Source organism: Erinaceus europaeus, chromosome 20, assembly GCF_950295315.1.
Source record: "Erinaceus europaeus chromosome 20, mEriEur2.1, whole genome shotgun sequence".
Classification (NCBI taxonomy): domain Eukaryota; kingdom Metazoa; phylum Chordata; class Mammalia; order Eulipotyphla; family Erinaceidae; genus Erinaceus; species Erinaceus europaeus.
In genome coordinates, this window is record NC_080181.1 from 28874745 (window position 1) to 28901137 (window position 26393).

Consider the following 26393-nt stretch of genomic DNA (forward strand, 5'->3'; position numbering starts at 1 on the left):
AATAGGTGCTGGCAACTGAAAAGTAAGTTAAATGTTGACAATTTTCGTTTATAAATTGGTAGTAGTATGCTTAGCTATAAATACTCCTAAGATTTGCTTACTATAGAAGAGCTTCCTTCCCCAAATTTTATTTCATTGCTGCAGTAAAGAAAATCTTAGTTTCCTATATTCCCTCAGGAACTTTCAAAATCTAGATATATTATAAATACAGCATCTCATGTCAGTAACTTACAGTGGAAATCAAACTTAGTAACTTTTGGTTACTTCCAAATGTGAAATTTACTAGGCCATTCCTCCACTAATATTAACATCTAGAAAACCATCTGCTCTCTGACCTGGGTGTATGTATATTTTACTTATGATTTCACATTTGCAGACAAGTGAACACAGAATAACTACTGCAGGAAAGTTTCTCATCAATTCTTCAAATCTAAAGCTCCTTTTAGTCAAATTATTATAGTCTTAGGATTATTCATCACCTAGTAATTCCACATGGTTTAGTAGTACAGAATTGCCATATACACTAATGGTAATACATTTTTCAGGGACTATAAAGCTAAAAGAGACTAATAAAATCTGAACTAAGACTCTTTAAAATAAAAGCCACCATAATAAATAACTGGCCTCTATTTAGGCTAAGTATAAGAAGATAATAAAAGATCTGAATGAGTTAACAGTTTCCAGGCACCCACTTACACATGGGAAGTTGGGCTCAGTAGTTCAAAGGTAACAGAATTACCGTGATAAGCACATAATAGATGTGCCGGCTAGGTATTTTTTTCATAAAGTATTTCTATAAAACCTAAGTCCGTCCTTCCTTCCTTTTCTTTCAACCAAAGAGCAAGTGCCATAAGGAAGCAGATTTCTGTAAGCCAGTGTCAGCTGCAATGATCAAATCCAAGACTGAATATATATTTAAAAAATATCCCAGTATCTTTAAATATCCCTTTGCTTCTGAATTAATAAAAAGATGAACATGCTAGCTGATCCTACTGCTAGGGTATATTGTTAAAAATGGAAATAATGATGGAAGAAGCTGGTGAATGAACATCTTTGCTCATTTTTTTCTACCTATCTGGTAGCTTAAAAATTGAGAACTGTTTTCCTTATATAAAATACTTGGTTTTTAAAAAGCAATTTATCTTGCATTCTAAAATGTAAGCCCTTTAAATATTACAAAGTTACTCTCTCTTAGGATTTAAGACAGCTATGCTTAAGTACTCTAAACTTGACAAAAAATATTTAGTTATAGCAGAGCTTTCTAATGAGTGGGGTAATTTAACTGGCTTTGACCTTTTTGCAATATTTTCTATATATTCTGGTAAAAACTACTCACTCAGGTACTTACTCCTCCCATATGCAAACATACAATCACCCTTTGCAGTTTAGTTTCCTTAAACAGGTTTATAAGTTAAACATCCTTAAGCTGAGTATCAAGACAACTGCAGAGCCTCACTAAAACAGAAAAAAAAATCATATAATTTTTAAATTATTATTATTTAAATGTGTATCATTTTATGCTAAACACCGGCCACCTGTACGATTTGGGGAACAGATAACCAACCACATAAGCATTTTCATAGTCTGGATAGATTCTTCATAAAACTTGGAAATCTGTGTAGGTTATAATTACCAGTGAAAATAAATCAATAAACTTTCAGCAGATTAAATCCCCCCTGAAGGGAAAAAAAAATTAACAGATTACTTAAGAAGCTCTTAGAATTGAAAGCAACTGTGGTACGGGAGGTGGCGCAGTGATAAGGCTTTGGACTCTCAAGCATGAGATCCCGAGTTCGATCCCCAGCAACACATGCGCCAGAGTGATGTCTGTTTCTTTCTCTCTCCTCCTACCTTTCTCATAAGTAAATAAAATCTTAAAAAAAAAAAAAGAATTGAAAGCAACAGTGATTTCTGTCATGTTTCCTACTCACTGTCTTGCCCATTAACACTTCAAATTAACTGAGATTTATCTAACGACAGGCATGTTTTCAAAGAGAAATTAAAACAGAAATTCCTGACCTTTTCAGTTGATTCACTAATAATTCCCTATTTAATAAGGAAACAAATGTTGGTAGCCTAGCCGGTATGTGTTGATGTTTCCTGAAGGTCATAAACCTATATATATGGAAAAACAGATCCATGAGTAAACTAAAGAACTGGAAACATGTTAAAGATCATTAAAAAAAAAAAAAGAGAGAGAGACAGAAAGAACTTTAGTGCAAACAAAAACTTCAATGACTTTACTTGCCCCTCCTTTATACTTGTGTATGGTAGAGATGATAGAATTAGCCACTTAAGAAAAATGAAACAACTAAATCTCTATAACTTAACATTATTTTATTATCAAGGTCTAGTACCTAGGTAAAATTCAGATTGTATGTTTACGTTTTTAAATAAAACAAATTGTCTTAATCTAATCAGGTACTTCATTATCATTAAGCTTTGGGTATATAGATATATAGACAAAAACTTAAAAGTCCAAAGTTTAGGAGCTGCTTTGCCATGTGTGCAACCCAGGTTCCAATCGCCAGGTAAACCACTGAAGCACTACGACACTAGGGAAAGCTTCAGTGCTGTGTCCTTCCCACCTCTATTTCTATCTGCAGTAGTAAAGCCTCAGTGATGGGAAGAAAAAAAAAAGTTCATTGTTCATGAACAAATAGGGATACAGGGTCAAGGTCGACGGCACTTTCATGGCACCAAACTAAAAGTCTACTCTTCAATTATAAACCAGAGAGTGTAATTTCTTTAGCAGCAAAAGAGATGATATTCATTAAGGGTTTTTAGCATTTCTTTAATCTTAATTCTTTTGTTCTTAAACTTAAAAGTCATAGGCTATCATTTTACAGCCTCTTCATCTTTTATATTATTGCTTACATTCTGTAGAAACTATACTAGCTGCTGTTGATAATGTGACAATGTCTAAAAATACCTTGGAACAAGGACAATGTATAGCTGTCATATGGGATTTTGTAAACAATCTTATTTGGGCTAAGAACATAGCCTAACAAAGAATTCTTTATTATGTCCAAAACAGCACAATAGAAACATACCCAACAATCCATAAATCTATATATAAAATATAGACCATCTCCAATATTTTTTTCTTTATATGGTAACACACCGGCCAGCATATGTAACATGGGGCAAGAGGAAAATTAATTTAGGCAATAAGCTAATTAGTTAGACACTAACAGTCAACAACTGGCCAGGTAAACAACAGTTTTAACCAGAAAGGCAGCTATTAAAGAAAGAATTATCTCAATGTTAGGATATACATACTTAATTCTCCATTTCTGGTCATTTCATGCACAGCTTGACTATTTTCAACCAAGGTTCTTTGCATTCTTTCGTAGAAGAAAAGTGTTTGGAGAAGTGGCACTACAAAGGTACAGGGAATGCCTATCCCAAATTCTCACCATGAAGAATCATGACAAAAATAAAAGGCTTTAAATAGAAAAGAGTACACTGGACTTCAGAAGCATTTACCCTAATAATTTTTTTTTTTTTTTATAAATCTTACTACAAATACTTCCATAAAACAGGATTTTTAAAAATATTGTACAATGTCCTGTGTCAAGGAGCAAACATCTATTCAGGCTACTTGCTAAGCTCTCTTTAGCTTCTGGTATGCCCTTTCATCTTGGGAAGGTTAATAATAATAATTTCTTCTTTCTGTAATGATCTGTTAGCATAATTTTACCAGTAGAAGAAGAAATTAATAAATGTTTAAAGTCAACTGGTTCTCCTTAAATCTTACGGTTTGCATTATGTTTCAACATCATGTTAATTGTGCATTGAAAAGTAATCCCTCACTCATGAAAAATACAGTGTCAGTTTCAGGGCTTACAAAGTAAAAAGGGAGATTCTTTTCCAAACCCTTTTTGTTCAAAAATCAAATTTAAATGTACAAGACCAAGCACAGGCACTTTCCAAAACCCCTAACCCCCCAAAAAAGCCCAAACATAAAATTACTCAATAGTTATAGAAGACAGCTCTGATTTGGGGGGATCATCTCTGGTTGCTTCAGCACAAGCACTGGTCTTTGGCTGTTCTGGCATTTCTTCCTCTTTTTCTGCCAGCCCACCAAGAGACCCCAAGGGGAAAGTGCTTTCACAATTCTGGGTTGAGGAGACCTGTGAAATCACAGGCATTTGAACAGAGGAGTTGCTTTCAAAACTGTGTTCTCCAAGGTCATACTGAACAAGGGTCTCCTCTTGTTCCTGGTTTAAGTAATCCGGCACTAAGAAATCACTAGATAAGAGGCAAAGGGTGAAATAGGGAGTTATTATTTACATCAGTAAAAAGTAAAACACAATAATAATTTAAAAAAAAAAAAAAAGAACTGATCTATAAGCAAGACTAGGATTTTTTTTCATTTCTGTAATGCCCAAATGAAGATCACAAATCAGGGATTTTCAACTATTCTAAAGTTCCCTAAATATGAACAAAAGCCATCCATCAAAACCAAAGTATCTAATCTTCCTACCAATGATAGATAGTTCAATATGATTAGCATACTCACATAAGTAGAGTATTTGGTTAAGTTAAATATAACCTTTCTTGAATTAAGAGATCTATAAAGTACCTTTATATAATTTCATATATAAGGAAGGCAAGTTGATAAATACATCAACCAAGTTCTTCAATACTTCAGGTCCTTAGGTATAAGTCACTTTATGTGTAATCTACTATGCAGAGAAATGTAAAAGAATAATTAGGTGTATCTTGATTTTTTTCCTGGCCACTGGAGTTATAGCTGGGGCTTGCCATGGTGAGTCTACGGCATTGATGGGCATTTACTTTTTTTTGTTATTTATTTATTTATTGTCGATTGAGACAGAGAGAAAGAGGGAAGGGGGAAACAGAGACACACCTGCAGCACTGCTTCATCACTTTTGAAACTTTCCCCATGGGACTTGAACATGGATCCCCTTGCACATAATAACATATGTTCTACCGAGTATGCCACAGCCTGGGCCCTAATAAATTACTTTAAAATAATAACTTAGACATGAATGGCATGAGACTGGTTATATATTAACCTCCAGAAGGCTTCTGATGATACTAAAATTTAATACTCTAGTGATGCAATAATTAAATTGGTAATTATTGAGTGTGCATAGTAAACTTACCAAAGTTCAGTCCCTGGCACCACCAGAGCTGAGCAGTGCTCTGGGGTCGGTGTTTATCTCTCTGTGTGCATCTTTCTCTCTCATTAAAATAAGGAAAAAAATTTTAAAAAGGTTTAACTACATTAAATGTCTGACTTGAAGAAACTTAAAAATGCCTACATATAGTTTTGAAAAGAGAACAAAAATGTGTATCTAGAGATAACCTCAGAAATTTCCTTGAAAGACTACATTTCCTATTTCAAGTTACAACCTCCTCCATCTTTAAGGTGACATGTTCAAGTATAGTGGTAGTTAGAGATTAGAATAAACTGATTTTTCTTGGGTACCCAATAAACTAGAAAAGTAAACTCCATTAAAATTATTAATATAAAAAGCATAGAGCTCTAAACTAAAAAAACAAAACAAAAAACACTTCATTTGATTTCAAATGATCATAGCCATTAGAGATGCTAATGTTCCTTATTGGTCAATGTGTAGTTGTGTAGTTTTATATAAAGTTAAAAAGAAAAAAAAAAGACATATCTTTTTAAAATTAATATTCAAAGAAGCTGATACAATCTAACACCATTAGGTGTAATTTATTTGACATGGTAAAATTTCCAGTGAGGTCTATTTAAGGCTCACTTTGGAATCATTTTAACCTTGTATCATTTAAATAAAGTAACAATATGTATATAGTCTCTTTTTTTTAAAAGAAAATATTTTTAATCCAATTGTAAAAATAGTTCTATTGTATTTACTAAGATGATTCTGTAAAATTTTTATCAGATCGGGAGATCAAAGGAATATGACTGATTAACAGGCAACCTGATTTAAAAAAAAAAAAAAATCACAGCAGGCTGCCCTAAAAGCAGGAAAAGAGAGTTTAGAAAGCAGTTTTCCTGGTTGGGTTTTTGTTGTGCACCTCACCTGCTCTGGAAGTAGTTTGCTAGCTCTGACGCTTCATGGTTCAGACTTCTCAGGTGCACGATTAAATTTCCAGAGTTGGTGAACATGGCGCCACATGTTTTGCACTCGTAAATCCGAGGCTTGCGGATAATGTGCCGGGAAACCCTCATGTGGTGTTTATATTCCCCGAAGGAAGTGAAAGTGGCACTACATATCTGGCACCGGAAACAGCGTTTACCTTCATGCTTTAGGCGATGCATCTTTAGCGAGTAAGCCCTGGTGAACTTTTTCCCACAGCGGTCACACTGAAATGGTTTAATTCCTATAAAATAAAGCAGAACCAAAATATGATCAAAAACCAAAGTAAACCAAGAGGTTATAAACCTCACATTTCTAAATTATATTTTTGTATAAGTCTGAAAAGGAAAAAAAAAAAATAATTCTAATTCATTATCTCAGAAGGGTACAGAGAACATTTGAAGACCGACAGACACATGGAGAGAGGGAAAACTAGGTCATACATGCTAGACTTCAATTTTGAATAAATACTCTTACAAATAAATGCTTTTAAAACAATCACAATATTTGAACAGAACCCAAATTACCACATAACATTATTTAATGTAGTGATGCTCACATGGAAGAGATGTGAAAATAATCAATACCTATTCTGCATATCCTATCTGAACAACCAGAAAGAAAAATGAGGAGTTCTGACTACCTGTGACCAAAAATGCTTATGATAAACATTCAATTATTTGGGGTTATGAGTAATTTAATGTTACAGTGATAGAAAAATATGTCACAAATAATGTGGCTTTGTTATTAAAACGACTACAAAGGAGCTGAGGGATAGCTCAGCTACAAAGCTACATGTCTAAGCACAAAGCTACATGTCTAGGACCCCTGGCTCCACCTTATGCCAGAGCTGAGTAGTACACTGGATCTCAAAATAAATACATAAATAGCACAAATAACACCAATAAATATCCTTTTAACCCCAGTTATTTTGTACCATATATACACACACGCAACTAATATATCCATTACTTTTTTTACTTACAAATTATACACATGCCCCTCTAAGTTTTAAACAGAATATTTGTTAAGCCTGTAGTAAGTGTATTAATAAACAGTTTTATGACAGCATAATTTCACCAATAGACTCAAGGCTTGTTCTTATTTGACTTCCCAGAGGCCTCCCTCCCCCTTTTTTTGTAAACTCAAAAACCACATTTTTCAATTTCTCTCAATGTGATTGCAAAGTGATATATCTAAGTACTCATTTAGATGACATTACCTGAGTGGATGAGCATGTGCTGTTTTAGGTTCTGAATACGGGTGAATCGTACCCCACAAGTTGGACACTGAAAAGGCCTATCGGGACCATTTGGGCTTGGGCGTTCTGTACTGCTGGTAGAAGGAGCAATGTAGAGTTGGTATGGATACTGAACATTTTCCAATCTAAAAAAACAGACCAAAGAAGGCAAGCAAGTCCTGATTTTTAGGTTGAATCAGCATCTCTACATAACTTCAAATAAACAAAAGGAAACAACACAGAACATGTAGTCTTTTGGGATGATTTCTTGTTAGATTACAAGTTTCACTTGTAGCAGTATGAAATACAATTTGTCCAGCATCTTAAATTAAGCAAGGTCACATGGCCATAAAACACACAAGTGGATTTACCTTACACATCCTTAATTTTTCTAATGCCTTCCCCTTCCTACTACTGCTTCAGATTCTCCCCCATCAGTTAAGGGTTGAATGACTAATTCCCTTCCTCTAGTCCTCATGTATGCCTTGCAGAAGGGTTAGGCTCTATTCTGAAGATAACTGGACCTTTGCAAAGCCATAGAGATAGATGACTGGGAACAGGAGGCTTAGGGGGGGACAGATTTTTCATCTTAATTATCACTGGGGCTTTGCTGCTCCATGCTGACTTTTCGGAAAGGAAGATGAAGAAGGACACAGAGAAAGATACCATAGCACAAAGCTTTCTCCAGTGCAGTGTGAATGAATCTAGATCATGTACACAACAAAGCAGACAGTATCCAGCCTAGCTATCTTGCTAGCAACACCCCCACCCCCACCCCCAAAAAAAAAAATTTAAGGCATCCATGACCTTCTAAGAGGTGTTCATTGAGTAGTCTATATTCAGGATCAGGCAATAAATATTCAAGATTATCAGAACAGATTATTAAAATGTTTTATTTTAGACTACTGTTTACTGGTGGTCAGGAAAAGACCCCCATCTCCAATTAAGGAAGAAATCAGAAAGAAAAGATTTCAGGCAGATTACAGGCTCTAAAGTGGTAAAAGGTCCCAAAGCAGGGATAAACATGGGGATATTTCAGGGACTAAAAGGCAACTATAGGAAGAATGTAGAATGCAGGCAGAAAGGTCTGAAAGAAGTTAGGCTAAAGTCACATTATATAGTGCTCTAAAGGCAAAGAAAAGAGTTTAGACTTTAAGTCTGAATCTACTGGAAAATTTTATTAATCTACTGCTTAAAACAGCAATGTAATTTAACTTAAAAAAGGTTGTTCAGGTGCACTTGGACCAGAATAAGGATCCTGGTTCGAGCCCCTGGCTCCCCACCTGCAGGGGAGTCACTTCACAGGTGGTGAAGCAGGTCTGCAGGTGTCTATCTTTCTCTCCCCCTCTCTGCCTTCCCCTCCTCTCTCCATTTCTCTCTCTCCTATCCAACATCGATGACATCAACAACACTAATAACTACAACAATAAAACAAGGGCAACAAAAGGGAATAAATAAATATTTTTAAAATTTCTTAAATTAAAAAAATAAAAAGTAATTTTGGGGACTGGGAGGTGGCACAGTGGATAATGTGCTAGACTTTCAAACAGGAGGCCCCCAAGTTTGATCCCTGTATCTCATGTACCACATGATGCTCTGGTGCCCTCTCAACCTACCTTCCACCCCCCCACACACCGATTGAGAGAAACTGAGAAGTGAGGGATAGAAACAGAGACACCTGCAACACTGCTTTACTGCTCATGAAGCTTTCCCTCCTGGAAGTGGGGACTGAGGCCTTGAACCTAAGTCCTAGCACATGGTAACATGGGTGTTCTGCAGGTGTGCCACTGCTTGGTCCCAATAAATTTATCTTCAAAAAGTAGTAATTCCCAGAGACACTGCCTAAGAAAGTGGTGACGGGAGGGATGTTGCTGTTTACTGACATGGAAAAGATTGGAGAAAAAGGCTTTGAAGGAGAGTTAGAAGCCTAGTGTTTTTCTGTCCAGATGTTATTTTAACTCTGGGATGCAATATATATGGAAATATTAAGCAAGGAGAGTAAACCTGGGAATTGTGAGTATACTGACATGGGTTAGGCAAACTTTTTCTGCAATCATAAAAATATAGCAAATATTTTTGGCTTTGTATATCACATGATCTGTTTTGGTTTTACACTAAGATATTGCATACTATGTGATCGACTCTGCCATCCTCGACAAGAAAAATATAGCTGCATTTCAGTAAAATCTCAAATGGTTTGCCCATTTCTGTCACAGAAAAATGTTTAAAGTGGTGAGAGGCTGGGTACTTTTACAAATGCTCTCCAAAACTCTGGGAGAGATGGTTAAATTTATGACGTGAAGTAGTACCTCACTGCTCTAAAAATAAGCTAATGTGAGGCTCCACTATCTTATTAAATCAGATGCTTGAATTTGTGAGTTGTAAACATAGGGCTTACAAGAGAACTACATACTATGTTAAAACTACATACTAACCGATCATCATCGTCTGCATGAGCATTAGTGCTTGAAGTACTTTGAAGTGCAGGCAGCCCTTCCGTGACGCCTTCGTCTACTGAGCCTGTGAGTAAAAGAAGGGGACAGCTGTTAATATATTGGTATAAGTTATCAAGCCAACAGCTTGCAAGCCATATCTGCCAGTCTTGAAACATTGTCTATTTGCTTTAAAAGGAAATCATACGCAAGACAGCAGCCTTAGAGTACTACTAAAATACTTTTAGAATGGCTGGATGCCATACAATATGTTTTACATGTAAGAGGCTTTAGGTTCAATCCATGGCATCATGGGAAAAAAAATCTTTTAGAAGTGTATCTTAAGAGACTAATTTCAGAAACAAGAGCATTAAAACATTTTTTGTTTGTTTAAAAAGGGCACTGCTCAGCTCTGGCTTATGGTGGGGTGGGGAATTGAACCTAGGACTTAGGAGCCTCAGGCATGAGAGTCTCTTTGCTACCTACCCCTTGTCCGAGGCGTAACTTTTATGTATATAGTTATTAGTGATTTAATATAACTAACTACCGCCTGACTCCCAATGTTTTTTTTTTTTTTTCCCTCCAGGGTTACTGCTGGGCTCGGTGCCTGCACCATGAATCCACCGCTCCTGGAGGCCATGTTTCCCCCTTTTTTGTTGCCCTAGTTGTTGCAGCCTCGTTGCGGTTATTATTGCCATTGTTGACGTTGCTTTGTTGTTGGATAGGACAGAGAGAAATGGAGAGAGGGTGGAAAGACAGAGAGAGAGGGGAGAGAAAGACAGACACCTGCAGACCTGCTTCACCGCCCGTGAAGCGACTCCCCTGCAGGTGGGGAGCCGGGGGCTCGAACCGGGATCCTTACGCCGGTCCCTGCACTTTGCGCCACGTGCGCTTAACCCACTGCGCCACCGTCCGACTCTCAATGGTTTTGTTTTTAAAAGTACTTCCCTTTCTTTCAAATTAATATTTTACCTTGTTCATTTGCTTCCTGATTATCTTGGTTATTCTTTTTTCTCTGCTTCCCATTCCTTCTTATATCAGACCTTCCATGTGTGGTTATATTAATTCATATTTATATTTATTTATTCATTTTAACCAGAACACCACTCATTTCTGCCTTATCCTCATGCTGGGGGTTGAACCTGGGACTTATGAGCCTCAGGCATGAAAGTCTTCTTTGTATAATTATTATACTGTCTCCTCAGGCCCACTCACAAATTTTGATGATGACTTACTAATAGCAGATAATTTTTTATAACCTCTATTTTTCTTCTTTTTTTTTTTTTAAAGATCTATTTAAGGAGGGGGGAGAGAGAGAGTGAGAGAGAGAGAGAGGGAGGGAGAGAGAATCAGAGGTATCACACTGGCAAGGATCAAACTGTGGCCTCATGTTTGAGAAGACCAACACTTGATAATCAACTGTACCATCTCCTGGGTCACTCCTTTATTTTTATTACAATACAATAAGCAGCCCACTATAGAATAAACATTTAAAATTCACCAGAATCTCATAAATGACAAAGGTGACATTAATGCCTAAAATACCAGAAACAGCAGGCTCCTTGTTTATTGACAAATTCATTTATCAACCATGCTCAAGAACAGAATCTGGCCACTAAATGAAGATTATGTATACTGAGAGCTGGGAAGTTCCCCCCAACCCTTTTTCTCCTGGCTCCCTGACTGGTGACAGATGGTCTTTAGCCAAGCCCTACAAATATAAATTATAGAAGCATCATTCTCATGGATCATTGCAGTTCTTACGGGCTGGTTATCTCAATCTAAAACTGCACCTGTTCCTGGCCAAATATTTGCTTCCTTCATGTTTTCACACTGCACCAACTTAGAAACACAATCTATTAACAGTCTCAGTATCACCGAGAGTAAATTTGGAGCTGCATGTAGTCATTCTGCAGGGAGTTCCTGATATGAACAGGACTGTTCATTTGAGATGCATCAACACTATAACAACACTGGATAGGAATAGGAAGAGGTAATGCTCTTGTTGTGAGCATCCCCAATGCAGACTCTCTGTTAATAACACAGCCTTAGTAAGTCATAAGGAGGAAACTAGCCTTGGGGTACACTATTTTAAAAAAGTATTTATTTATCCCATTTTGTTGCCCTTGTTTTATTGTCATTGATGTTGTTGGATAGGACAGAGAGAAATGGAGAGGAGGGGGAAAAGGGAGAAATATAGACACCTGTAGACCTGCTTCACCACTTGTGAAGTGACTTCCCTGCAGGTGGGGAGCGGGGGGCTCAAACTGGGATCCCGGGATCCTTATGCCGGTCCTTGCACTTTGTGCTACCCGCGCTTAACCGCCCAACTCCCTTCACGTACACTATTAAACTACCTCAAATGAGCTAAGATTTATTATTGCTGAGGGTTTCTTTCTTTCTTTTTTATTTTTAAATCTTTATTTATTGGATAGGGACAGCCAGAAATCAAGAGGGAAGGGGATGACAGAGAAGGAGAGAGACAGAGAGACACCTGCAGCCCTGCTTCACCACTCACAAAGCTATAGCCCTGTAGGTGGGGGCTGGGGGTTGAACCAAGGTCCTTGTAACATGTACACTCTACCAGGTGAGCCACCACCTGGCCCCTTGCTGAGGGTTTCTTATGCTAAACAACTATGCTGCAAAGACAGAAAAAAAAAATCACTTGATTTTATATTCTTAAAGAAATCCCAACTTATTTTTCCATTACCGTAAGACACATTGATAGGCTTTTAATTGCCACCAGTGTCAACAGCTAAGGCTTGATGATGCTAGCATGACAAATCCACTTCTCCTGACTGTTATTTTTTCTTTTTCTCTTCCTTTAATTTGATAATACAGAGAGAAAGTAAGAGAGGAGGGGAAGCCAGAAGAGAATGTGAGACACCTGCAGAGTTGCTTCATTTCTTGTTCCTCACTACAGGTGAGGAGTGGGGACTTGAACTCGTGATCCTTGTATGTGGTCAACTGTGTATGCCACTGCCCTGGCCTCCAATAGCATGCCTTTTACAAGTGGGATTTTTAGTTTAATCATAGGTTATAGTATGTTGCCAGACTAAATGATTGAATATTACAAGGGATGTGTATGATGCCTCGTACTCTAGCACAAATAGATGTGGACTAGGGCTGGTGTCAGCACTATGAATCAACTGCTCCTAGTAGGTTTTGTTTTGTTTTTCATTTTATTGGATAGGACGAAGAGATATTGAGAGAGGAGGGGAGATAGAGGGAAAGAGAAAGACACCTGCAGATAGATGCTTGTGAAGCACCCCCACCCCCACCCCGCAGGTGGGAAGCCAGGGGCTCAAACCAGGATCCTTGCGCTTCGTACTATGTGCACCCAACCTGGTGTGTCACCGCCTGCCCCCCCCATTTTTACAAACATTCTCCAAAGCAGCTTTCTGAATCATTTAAAAATGAAGTCTTGGTGTTTTGAAAAAATGGCCACCAGAGAAACTTGCTTTTGGCCATCAATCAAAACCACCTGGTCGGATATTTGTTCACAGATGACTTAGCAGTAAAGCTTCAAGGTGTTAGCGAATGGTTTTTCCCCCCAACTTAAAATGTATCACATCTTTTAGATTATTATATGTACACCCATCTCATTCGGAGATTTTTACTATTTTTAATTTTTTTAAAAAATTATTTACTATTGGATAGAGACAGAGAAATTGAGAGGGAATGGGGGAGACAGAGAGAGATAATCGTGAAACTTTCCTCCTGCAGGTGGGGACCAGGGACTTGAACCTGGGTCCTTGAGCACTACAGTATGTGTGTATAACCAGGAGCACCACTACCTGGTCCCCCTCATTGGGAGATTTTTTCTTTTTCTTTTTTTTTAAATAGATTTTTAAAAATATGTATTTACTCTCTTTTGTTGCCCTTGTTGTTTTACTGTTGTAGTTACTGTTATTGATATTGTTGTCGTTGGATAGGACAGAGAGAAATGGAGAGAAGAGAAGACAGAGAGGGGGAGAGAAAGACAGACACACCTGCAGTCCTGCTTCACTGCTTGAGAAGCGACTCCCCTGCAGGTGGGGAGACGGGGGCTTGAACTGGGATTCTTACGCTGGTCCCTGCGCTTTGCGCCACCTGCACTTAACCCTGCTGCGCTACGGCCCGACTCCCTCATTGGGAGATTTTTTTTTTTTCCCTCCTCCAGGGTTATTGCTGGGCTCGGTGCCTGCACCATGAATCCACCGCTCCTGGAGGCCATTCCCCCCCCGCCTTTTGTTGCCCTTGTTGTAGCTTCGTTGTGGTTATTATTATTGCCTTGTTGACGCAATTCTTTGTTGGATAGGACAGAGAGAAATGGAGAGAGGAGGGGAAGACAGAGAAGAAAGATAGACACCTGCAGACCTGCTTCACCGCCTGTGAAGCAACTCCCCTGCAGGTGGGGAGCCAGGGGCTCGAACCGGGATCCTTACGCAGGTCCCTGCACTTTGCGCCACATGCACTTAACCCACTGCGCCACCGCCCGACCCCCCCCCCCCCCCATTGGGAGATTTTTAAAACCAAGAATTGTGAGGAATTTTCCAGGATGGCTCTACAGATAACCTGGATTTCAAACTCTGGTCTCCTGAACTGTGAGAGAATAAAAATTGCTTTTAACCATCCATTTTGTAGTACTCTGTTGTGGAGTATTGGGAAACTCAGGCTGTGGGTTTAAAAGAAATGAACAAAGTCAGTAAGGGCTTCCTGGGTCTCCAATCTTTAGAGAAAATCATTATCTGTTAGCTTTTTTTTTCCCCTTCTTTTTCTGAATGTAGTGTTCTTAAGGATCAGTCCTTTAGTTTTGGCTCAATTCCTACTAAGATTCAATCTGTCACTGCTAGAAGAAATTGGTAATCTTCAGTCTTCATCTCACCAGTCCTACTTGTTTAACTATTTTGTAGCATGACACTGGTTGGTCTTACTTGTTGACTTTTACTCTTAAAAGATGGGCCCTCACCTGTTCTTACAGATTTTCATGATTAATTATATTAGATTGGTCACAAGCTATCTCATCATTTATCTTTTGTGCTATGAAGTCAAAAATTATTTTTTATGAGAGCACTGCTTAGCTGTGGCTGATGGTGGTGCTGGGGATTGAATTTGGGACTTCTGCATGAAAGGCTTCTTGCAGAACCATTACGCTATCTCTCCAGCCCCCAGTCAAAGATTATTCATTTTAGGATGCACCTGGAACAGCTGGGGGAAGTGGTTCAACTGGTGGGGCACCAGGCTTTCAAGCCTAAGGTTCCCAGTTTGATCTAGCGCTACATGTACCAGAGCACTGGTGCTCTGCTTTGGCTGGCCGGCCCGCCCACTCTCTCTCAGATTCAATAAATGATAAGTAAATAAAAAAAAAAATACACCTGGAGTTAGAGATAATGTGAAAACTGCTGTTAGGAAAAAAATGAATAGAGTACTCTGACCTTTTCCTATTCCCTCAACTCATGTGCTTAGTTAACATCAGATTAACAACAGTTCTTTCTTTACAAAGTCTCTAAAAACCAATTTTATGCTAAGCATCTTTATTTACACAAAGACAATTGCACTATAACTGGTTTCTGAAACTACTTGTGCCTAGACAAATAGCTGCATACCAATAGTAAAAGGATTTCTCTAAGATACCTGTAAAGGTTTCATCCTTTGTCCTGTAAGGTGGATTTCTAAGGAATTATAAATCCAACTAATATACGTATCTTCCTAGATTCCTTTGCAGTTAGAAAAGACCGTGTAGTGGTCTGGGAGGTGGTGCAATGATAAAGCTCTGGACTCTCAAGCATGAGGTTCCGAGTTCAATCCCCTGGTAGCACACAGCACATGTACCAAGAGTGATGTCTGGTTCTTTCACTCTCCTCCTGTCTTTCTCATAAATAAATAAAATCTTTAAAAAAAAAAAAAAAAAGACCATGTAAACTAACACAGCAGATGTGTTTAGGGCTTTCTGGGAACACTGTGCTTTTCTGACATAAATGCTGCTCTTTCTAGAACATGAGGCTAAAGATGAAGGAAGCATCTTGTCACCATGAGTCAGTAAGCATACTGATGACATGACAAGCCAAGGATAGTGCATTATAAATATACAAGGGATCTAGGCCACTGACTATACTGTAGAGCTATTGTGCCTGTGTCGGACTGCCTATGTCTGAACACAGTATGTGGTAATAAAAGCCTGTTTGGTTTAAACCACTTTGAAGGGACTGTTAGATGCAAACTTAATCAAAACTAGTGTTTGAGACTTTTCCCAACATGCTTTCATTTTGCCTTTTTTTTTTTTTTTTTTTTGCTAATATATATGTAATATGTGGGGGAGAGGTGGCACTGGAACCTCAGCTACTTAAGTCTACCACTTCCTGCCCTGAACCACTCCCCAAGCTGCTTTTCTGTCACTTATCACCACCCCCACCCCCACTTTGCCCTTAGGTCTTATCTCCCACCACTTCCAATACTTTCAGGAACTTCTACTTTAAGCTCATTTTTGCACTGAATTCACTGCTTACCAAATTATGAAATATTCTTCCACACTTCACTTCTACACATTTTTTGAAGAAATGTTATTCCTGGCCTGGGGAAACTCTTGCTTATTAAGCTCAAATATACAGCGTTAACTTGCTCTTTACTTGTGAATTCACAGTAATTTGTACCTTTAGGCTAGCGCTAATTGTTGATCTGCTTTCTCTATTAGACTATTAACTTCTCAGATGCAGAGACTGTCTTTTTCATCATATGCCCTCATATATTTAGCACATAGTAAGTTTTCAATAAATATGTTAATAAAGAATAAAACACAAGCTGAAAATTGGTACTTTTGCATTGAAAGTAACTCATGGGGAGTCGGGCGGTAGCGCAGCAGGTTAAAAGCAGGTGGCGCAAAGCCCAAGGACTGACTAAAGATTCTGGTTCAAGCCCCTGGCTCCCCACCTGCAGGGAAGTCACTTCACAGGTGGTGAAGCAGGTCCGCAGGTGTCTTATCTTTCTCTTCCCCTCCTCTCTCCATTTCTGTCTGGCCTATCAAAACAATGATGACATCAATTACAACAATAATAAAAAACAAGGGCAACAAAAGGAAAAATAAATAATAAATTTAAAAAAGTAACTCATGATGTATGCCATCATATTTTGTTCTACAATGCTTTCTTTTTTTAAAGGCTTTTTAATATTTATTTTCCCTTTTGTTGCCCTTATTTTTCATTGTTGTTGTAGTTATTATTGTTGTTATTGATGTCATCGTTGTTAGATAGGACAGAGAGAAATGGAGAGAGGAGGGGAAGACAGAGAGGGGGAGAGAAAGACAGACATCTACAGACCTGCTTCACTGCCTGTGAAGCAACTCCCCTGCAGGTGGAGCCGGGAGCTCGAACGGGGATCCTTCCGCTGGTCCTTGCGCTTTGCGCCACCTGCGCTTAAGCGCCGCTGAGCTACTGCCCGACTCCCTACAATGCTTTCTTCACCAATGCATAACTTATTTCCCCCCCCCCAAAAAAATCCAGTTATCATGTTTCATTCTTAATAATTCCTATATTACCTACAAAACTTTCACGCATTTTAAATGCTTGAATTGACTCTAATAACATAAGAAACAAAGAAGACATGTTACCTATAGAGGAAGACTGTGGACTAATCAGAAGGTCTTCTTGGACTGGCTCACTTCCTGGAACTGTCTGTTGATCACTCAGTGAACTCTGAGATGCACTGACAGGCTGGGACACTTCCTCGTGGACCTCCTCATCGCTTAACCTTTCTACTTTGACCTGGACATCTTCTTCAGTGCTCAGAGGCAAGGTAGTTTTTGTGCTCTCACAAGTCACGTAATCAGCCATTCTTCTACCTGTTTCAGATGGGCCGGGGAGTTCTAAAGTTCGGGTATTTTCTGCCTGCTTAACCTTATCGGGCTGAATCCTTCGATCAATTCCAAAAGGAAAAGTCCAGGGGAAAGCTAGCGAAGAGTCAACAGGCTGATTTCTGTTTTCTGTGTAAGAAGCTGAAGAATTCAACACCTGGGGAGAATTTGTTTGTGTGCTACATTTTACAGGACTTTCAGGAGACATAACAACGTAGCTTTTGCGCTTTCTGCGGGACTCTCTACAGACAGGGATGGTTCTTTCCACCACACTGCATTCTGAAGACACCGGAGAAATGCTTCCATCTCGTGAAGTAAAATTGCAGTTAGAGTTATTTTCTGGCCCAGCATCCAAGCCTTTTTCTGGCTGGTTATTAGGTGTATTCCATAAAATGCTTGATTTCATGAACTCTGAGCAGGTACTGGCAACACTAAACATTTGCATGTAGCTGGCTGCAGCTAAAACATCAATGATGTTTTCTGTGTTAATTGACAGAGTGGCTGTGTAAGCATATTCTAAAAGGGGGATAAAGCCAGTCACTGTAACATGATGCAAATCCAACACATTCTTGTTCTCATCCTCTGCTTGGCCTACAAGTTTGGTGCGAAAAAAATCACTGCAAGCTGCTAGTACCACCTTATGTGCCCGGAAGACTTTGTCCTGGACACGAATAGTGATATCACAGAAATGTCCATCATTTCGCAGCATATTTAGCTTTCCAAGCATTTCCTGGCTGTGAGAAGAGGAGTTATGAGTAAATGTTTTCACACCCATCTTTTCCTTCCTCTTCTACAGATGCTCTTCAAAGATGTAAATAAATCAGACAGGTCCTAAAAAACACACATAAAAAGCATTAATTGATGGTGTCACAGTTGAAATACTAGATGACTTAAATGGTTCCCATTGGGCCACTACCCTAAATTAAAAAACTGAGGGATGGCAGTGAGAAAGCTCAAGGTAGGAAAAGCATTTAAGTAGACCCCGCCTCCACCACACACCCTAAGTAAGCTGAATGTTCAATCAGTAGAATCTGATAATTAATGCTTTAATGGATCACAGGCTTTACTTATTTAATTTTTATTTTAAGGAGTGAGAGAGATACAAAGACCAGAGCACTGCTCAGTTCTGGTTTATGGTGGTGCTGGGAATTGAAGCTGAGACCTTGAAGCCTCAGGCACAAAAGACTTTTACATATACAGTATGCTATCTCCTTATCCCTTAACAAACCATAATTTTAAGTCAGTTTACAAATGACAGTGTTTTCTAAGTATCAGACACCGTTCTAAATAAATGCTTCACACGTGATAATCTGTAGGTCAGGTAATACACATTATTATCCTCATGGAGGTGGTGCAGTGGATATGACATTGGACTCGAGGCCCGGTGGCGGTGCATCTGGTTGAGTATACACATTAGTATGCTCAAGGACCTGGGTTCAAATCCCAGGTCCCTACCTGCAGGGGGCAACAAACAAAAACGATGAACTCTCAAGCATGAGGTCCTGAGTTCTACTCCCACCATCTACATGACACATCATACATGACATACTTTGGTTCTCTCTTTTCTTTTCCTCCTTTCTCTGTTGGGAAAAAAAGTCACAATTCCAATTTGTTTATTAATGGGTAAACCAGTGGTTTAAATCCTGGTAGGCTGGCCTCTGTACTTTTTTTTAAAATTTTTCCTTTTGTTGCCCTTGTTGTTTTATTGTTGTAGTTATTGTTATTTTCATTATTGATGTAGCCATTGTTGAATAGGACAGACAGAAATGGAGAGGAGGGGAAAACAGAGAGGGGGAGAAAGAGAGAGAGACACCTGCAGACCTGCTTCACTGCCTGTGAAGCAACTCCCCTGCAGGTGGGGAGCCAGGGGCTCGAACTGGGATCCTTATGCAGGTCCTTGAGCTTTGTACCATGTGCGCTTAACCCACTGTGCTACTGCCCGGGCTCCCACCTCTGTACTCTTAAATGTGCTGTTATATATTGCCTTTCAGGATATCAAGTGACTAATATGAGTGGCCAAGAGTACAAGTTTTAAAATGTGGTAAGTCTGAAGTAAAATTAAAAAAAAAAAAAGATTTCTTACAGTTCAGGAGGTAGTGCAATGGATAAAGCACCCACTCGGCTTCCCACCTGCAGGAGGGTGGAGAGGGACCCCTCACAAGTGGTAAAACAGATCTGCAGGTGTCTATCTTTCTCTCTCCCCCTTCCCTTTCAGTTTTTCTCTGTCCTATCCAATTTAAAGGACATATGGAAGGGACAGGTATAATCTATACTATTAGGATGCAAACAGAAAAAATTAAACTGAGAAACTATAGGAAAAAAAGATCTAACTTTTTTAAAACTAAGAAATAGCAAGGGAGAAAAGAAACTAAAGAGAGCACTAAACATGTCAGAAGTGAAACTCACAACACCTCGATATGGTTCTCAAAATATGTAGAGGGAATACTTAGGACAATAATAAATGGGACATTGCATATATACTGTATGCCTCATTTTACCACACAACAGATATTGCGACTTTTACAAACTGAATGTAGCAACTCGGTTTTAGGTAAGTCTACAGGTGCTATCTTCCCAACAACATGCACTTACTTCATGACTGTGTAACTAAGGCATATCTTGTCTGACTTAATTCCACTGCACTTTAATAAACCACTGTGCACAGTAAATATGCCTTCCGTATGTACTAGCAACCAAAAAGGTCACATGACTTGCTTTACTAGAATATTCACTGTATTTCAGAGGTTTGGGACCGAACTTGCATTATTCCCAAGGTATGCCTACATAGTACATTGTTTACTCAGCTTCTCATGAACAGTTGGGTTGCTTCTCCAGCCTTTAAAACTTTTATTTAAATAAAGGAAAGCAAGGTTTATTAACAAAGAATCTCCAAGTTGACAGGATATAGTCTGGTTCCAGAAACCTCTAATACTCCTTTAAAAAATATTTATTTTTATTATATTGGATTGAGGCAGAGAAATTGAGAAGGAAAGGGGAGATAGAGAGGGAGAGACACCTTCAGCACTGTTTCACTGCTCCTGAAACTTGCCCCTGCAGGTGGGGGTTGGGGGTCTGAACCCTAGTCCTTGTACCTGGTAAAAGGTGTGCTCAGCTAAGTGCGCCACTACCTGGCCTGTTTTTTTTGGGATATGTGTGTGTGTGAGGGGAGGGGTCATCACTGAGGTTTCATCACTATGAACTTTCCAGATAGCAAGAAACAGAGACAGACAGACAGACAAATAAAGGAGAGAAAGACACCATAGCAACAAACCTTTCTCCAAAGCAATAATGCTATCCAGGTAAGCTATTCTGCCAGCCCTACCGACATCGTTTTTTTTCCCTTTTTTTTTTTTTCCTCTGGACTCAAGGGGATGGAAGTCCTACTTTTTTTTTCTTTTTAATTTTTTAAAATTTTATTTATTCCCTTTTGTTGCCCTTGTTGTTTTATTGCTGTAGTTATTATTGTTGTTGTTACTGATGGAGAAATGGAGAGAGGAAGGGAAGACAGGGGGAGAGAAAGATAGACACCTGCAGACCTGCTTCACCGCTTGTGAAACTCCCCTGCAGGCGGGGAGCCAGGGAATCAAACCAGACTCACGCTGGTCATTGCGCTTTGTGCCACCTGTGCCTAACCCACTATGTTACCGACATCGTTTTATGGAAGTTATAGCAATCATAAAATCTGGGCATCCTGAGTAAGAGTGACTACCACTTCAAACTGTTTACATTTCCTTTCTTTTTTTAAAGATTTTATTTATTTATTAATAAGAAAGATAGGAAGATTTCAGAGCCTCAGATGAGTCTCTGCATAACTATTATGCTATCTATGCCTTTCTCAGCCACTTAAAAAAAATTTTAAATATTTATTTTTCATTTTGTTGCCCTTGTTGTTTAACATTGTTGTGATTATTGATGTCACTGTTGTTGGTTAGGACAGAGAGAAATGGGGGAGTCGGGCTGTAGCGCAGCGGGTTAAGCGCAGGTGGCGCAAAGCACAAGGACTGGCATAAGGATCCCGGATGGAACCCCGGCTCCCCACCTGCAGGGGAGTCGCTTCACAGGCGGTGAAGCAGGTCTGCAGGTGTCTGTCTTTCTCTCCCCCTCTCTGTCTTCCCCTCCTCTCTCCATTTCTCTCTGTCCTATCCAACAATGACAACAATAATAATAACTACAACAATAAAACAAGGGCAACAAAAGGGCATAAATAAATAAAAATAAATATTAAAAAAAAAGAACCTGAGAACAGAGAGAAACGGAGAGGCAGAGAGAAAGATAAGACACCTGTAGACCTGCTTCACCGCTTGTGAAGCAACTCCCCTGCAGGTGGGGGGCCAGGGGCTCGAACTCTCAGCCACTTTTTAGAAAGATATATTTTTATTTACTAAAGAGTAAGAGAGAGGAAAAAGGACAGGGCGAGTGATCAGGTGACAAAGAGAGAAACTGAGAAAGAGAACCAGAGCATCTCTTTGGCACATAGTATACATGGGATTGAACTTGGGACCTCATACTTCAAGTTCAATCTTTTATCCACTGTGCCATATCCTGGGCCTCTATCTCAAGCATCTTTGAATGTACAGTTCAGTGGTATTAAGCACATTACACTTGTACAACCAGTCCCATTACTGTTTCTAAACCCTTTTCATTGGCAAAGCCAGGTTTGATGACAACACTCAAAAGAACTGCAGGGAACAAAAGCAAATAGCACCACAGACTTTATCTTGGCATGACATTCTAAACAAGGTTTTACAAAATGTCTAAGAAATAAACGAGCAGGTTTAATCTCACTTGAAAAAATATTTTGACAGTTGGGGAAATAGCATAATGGTTATGCAAAAAGGGCTTTCAAACCTGAGGAGCTCAATTCCCAGGTTCAACCCCCAGCACCACCATGAGCTGCGCGGTGCTATACTTGGCTAAGTGCACATATTACCATGTGCAAGGAAAGACCCAAGCTTAAGGCTCCACTCCCAACTGCAAGAGGCAAGCTTCACAAGTTGTAGAGCTGGGCTGCAGGTGGCTCTCTTCCTGCCCATTCCATCCTAGTTTGTCTCTTAAATATTTTTTAAATGTTCCAACAATGAAAAGGAATCAATGTTTCTTATTCTCTAGACCAGTTATTAAGAAGGCAAGCAAATAAACAGTAAAATTTTCAGAAATACATGGTAATGTTATTGAAAAAAATTTCACAGCATTTACCTTGGTCATAGGCAATGTGGATATATACACCTTACACCGTTCTGTCATTCTCAAGCAAAGCTACTCAGATAAAATAAAACTGAAGACATTGTAGTAATAAAATAGCACCTCAGTTATTCAATAGCTGTCATGACTACTAATGCTACTGTACAGTAATGAGGCTTTATAATAGGTTATGATAATTAAGTGACAGAACAATTTCCACTCTGTAAGCGTTGTTGCTTTAACTTACAAGTGATAAATAGGCAATAATCACAGTAACTCAGGTTAACTTTTACAATAACAGGTAAGCTATGTTCCTTAAAAAATAGCAACACAGGAGTCGGGTGGTAGTGCAGCAGGTTAGCAGCACACGTGGTGCAAAGTGCAAGGATACCAGTTCGAGCCCCGGCTCCCCACCTGCAGGGGAATCACTGCACAGGCGGTGAAGCAGGTCTTTAGGTATCTATCTTTCTCTCCCCCTCTCTATCCTTCCCTCCTCTCTCCATTTCTCTGTCCTATCCGACAGACGACATCAACAACAATAAAACAAGGGCAACAAAAGGGAATAAATACTTAGAAAAAAAAGAAAAACTAGCAACACTAAAGCTGATCATGAACATTACTACTACTACTTCGTTTTTTTTAAAATACCAGAGCACTGTTCAGCTCTGGCTTATGGTGGTGGGAAGGACTGAACCTGGGATTTCAGAGCCTCAGGCATGAGAACTTCTTCACATATCCACTATGCTATCTACCTCTGCCCCTAAAGATATTACTTATTTATATTTTCAGTGTTATTCTTGACATTTAAGAGATAAAGGATAGAGGAACAGACTGAAAAATAGGCAGTATTCTTCCTCCTCAGGTGAAGAAAAACCCAGAAAATATAATGAAGTCGAATGTTGAAGTTGAAAAGTATATTAGATTATTTTATAGCTTAAGAAGACTTTGCTGTTGGATTTGATAGCAAAGATCTGACTTAACAATGGACAGAGGATCTAAATAGACATTTCACCAAAGATAGAGATTTGATCACCACTTACCCTCAGAGAAATTCAAAGCAAAACCACAAAGATATATCACTTCATACTAGAATGCCAAAAACCAATAAACAAATGTTGGTAAGAATGTGAAAAAAGGGGAACCATTCTACACTGTTGATGGGGATGTAAAAATCAGTCCAATCACTATGGAAAACAATATGCAGACTTCTGGGGGGGGGGGAATCAATAAAACGAAACAGCAACAACAAAAATCAGATAAAGTCAATGGCCTATCAGGGACTCAACGTTAGAAGTGTGACTTTCATTGACTCCTTCATTTTATTTTATTTATTTATTTCCATTTGTTGCCCTTGTTGTTTTATTCTTATAGTTATTATTGTTGTTATTGATGTTGTTGTTGGGTAGGACAGAGAGAAATGGAGAGAGGAGGGGAAGACAGAGAGGGGGAGAGAAAGACAGACACCCGCAGACCTGCTTCACTCCTTGTGAAGTGACTCCCCTGTAGGTGGGGAGCCCGGGGCTTGAACCAGGATCCTTAGGCTGGTCCTTGCGCTTTGCACCACCTGCGCTTAACCCGCTGTGCTACCGCCCGACTCCCTTTCTTCATTTTATTATGAAACTATGCACCATTTTTCTCCACTGGACTCCTGCACTGTTTTTTTGTCTGGACCACTGACTAGACATTTGATATTGTTTAGGTTTACCAAGGTATATGCCCTATCTCTCCAAGGATAACTCTAACATATACACAAAATTAATCATACTTTGCTTTTCGAAATCTTTTTATAGGTGCTTGAGATATGATAGAAGAGAAAATACAAAAATTAAAAAAAAAAAAAGAAAGTACAATCTGTACTACACAGTTTGATCAACTCTGGCATATAATATCCTGACAACCAAGGAGTATTTCCCTAACTCCTATAAGTTTGTGTCTCTTTACAGTCCCTCCCACCTGACTGTTCCCAAGAGTTATCTGCTTTTCAGAAGACTCATCTACACTGTCTTGAAATTTTATATAAATAGAAACATATAGTATATACTAATTTTTCATATCTTTCACTGGATATAACTAAAACTCACCTGTGCAACAGGCTAAGAATGTTTTGTTCCTTTTTATTGATGACTACTTTCTACTGTATAGAGTTCAAGTTTTCATTTCAAGGATATATAATTTATCATTTAACTGATAACCTCTTGAGATTGGGTTGATATTTGAGTTTGGGCCTACTACAAACAAAGCTGCTGTGGGCAGGGGAGATAATAGAATGCTGTGCAAAAGATTTTCATGCCTGAGGTTCTGAGGCCCCAAATTCAATACCTAGTAGCACCACCATAAGCCAGACCGGAGCAGTGATCTGGGGTGCATGTGTGTCTATCTTACTCATTAAAAGAAATAAGCAAGGTATTAAAGGAGAAAAAAAAAAAGCCGTCATGTTGTCTTCATGAGCAAATACCAGAAGATTATTCTTGGTAATTTGTTTCTTTCTCTCAGACTTGAATGTGTTCTAACAATAACAGTTTATTATAGAGTGATTTTCAAAAAGGGCATCACTTTATGGACACAAAAGAATCAATGCTCCATCACTTAGTATTTTATGTTTAACAGGCAGCCAATTATTATTTTTTCTCAATTAGAGTTTGCTCTCCTACAGATCAGAATGGCTACTGGAGAGAAGAGGCTGAGCCTCCTGTGTATTCTATAATTAAAGAACAGACAGCATTTTTAAAATGTTGAATGTGATTCGTGGCCCTTATTTTTGGAAAACACAGTTTTTTTGGCAACTAATCATGTCATTTATAGAACTATAACTGCAAACAGTGAATTAAACAATTAGACAATATATTAAACATTTTTATAGGTTGACATATAAGACATGCAAATGTTTTGGAGAAAATATGTTAATACAGGTGGTTTACAAATGGGAGAGCTATAATTCAAAGTAAAAACGGCAAGCTAAAATTAGACAAATGAACTATTAAGTTACAATTTAACTACTTCCATCTCAAGCATGATGTTAAAATAAGATGATTTTCACTATTTTATTTAGAATCGAGTGCTTTTCTTTACAAACATTATAGTACCTCCTATTTTAAATTTTGTCCCAAGAAAACCTGTCAATCTAACCAAAACCAAATACCTATATTGTTTCATTAAAGAAACCACGTTTTAAAGAATGGATTCACATAAGTGCTCTTATCTGAGAACAAGGCCTTACTTTCTTTGAATACTAGCAAAAGTGTTTGTGATCTTTATTTGACAATTTCATTTCCCAAGAGACTTCCTTAAATGCTTGGTAAGCTTTCAAGAGTAATTTCAAATAGACAGCTGTATCTAAATTATTAAGACAAATCATGTCATTTTTATAACTAGCCATATTTTAATCAAATAGAGAATTCAATTACTTTATCACATGAAAGTCTTTTCAGTTCAGAGCATCAAGACACCAAGATTCACCTGGCATTAGACAAGAAATCAATTAAATAAGTAACAATAAGAATATCCTAGGGAGTGGGGGGTGGGGAAAGCGCAGCAGGCTAAGCGCACATGGCAGCAAAGTGCAAGGACCTGGTTCAAGTCCCTGGCTCCCCAACTGCAGGGGAGTAGCTTCA

The 26393-nt window shown here is 38.7% G+C and overlaps 1 protein-coding gene across 3 annotated transcripts in view; it reads right to left on the minus strand.

Annotated features, from left to right (window-relative positions):
- Positions 1–2318: 2318 nt before the first annotated feature.
- Positions 2319–26393, minus strand: part of ZBTB44 (zinc finger and BTB domain containing 44) — a 39288-nt gene continuing 15213 nt past the window's right edge. Inside the window, exons 2-6 of one of the 3 annotated variants that reach the window (XM_060180184.1) lie at positions 17359–18432; positions 9777–9861; positions 7324–7436; positions 6045–6345; positions 2319–4254 (exon numbers count right to left, since the gene is read on the minus strand). In XM_060180184.1, the coding sequence (XP_060036167.1) occupies positions 3972–4254; positions 6045–6345; positions 7324–7436; positions 9777–9861; positions 17359–18376 (1800 nt within the window). In that variant the 5' untranslated portion in view covers positions 18377–18432 and the 3' untranslated portion in view covers positions 2319–3971. Of the gene's footprint in view, positions 4255–6044; positions 6346–7323; positions 7488–9776; positions 9862–17358; positions 18433–26393 lie in introns of all 3 variants that reach the window. The other 2 variants (XM_060180183.1, XM_060180185.1) reach the window with 2 other exon arrangements.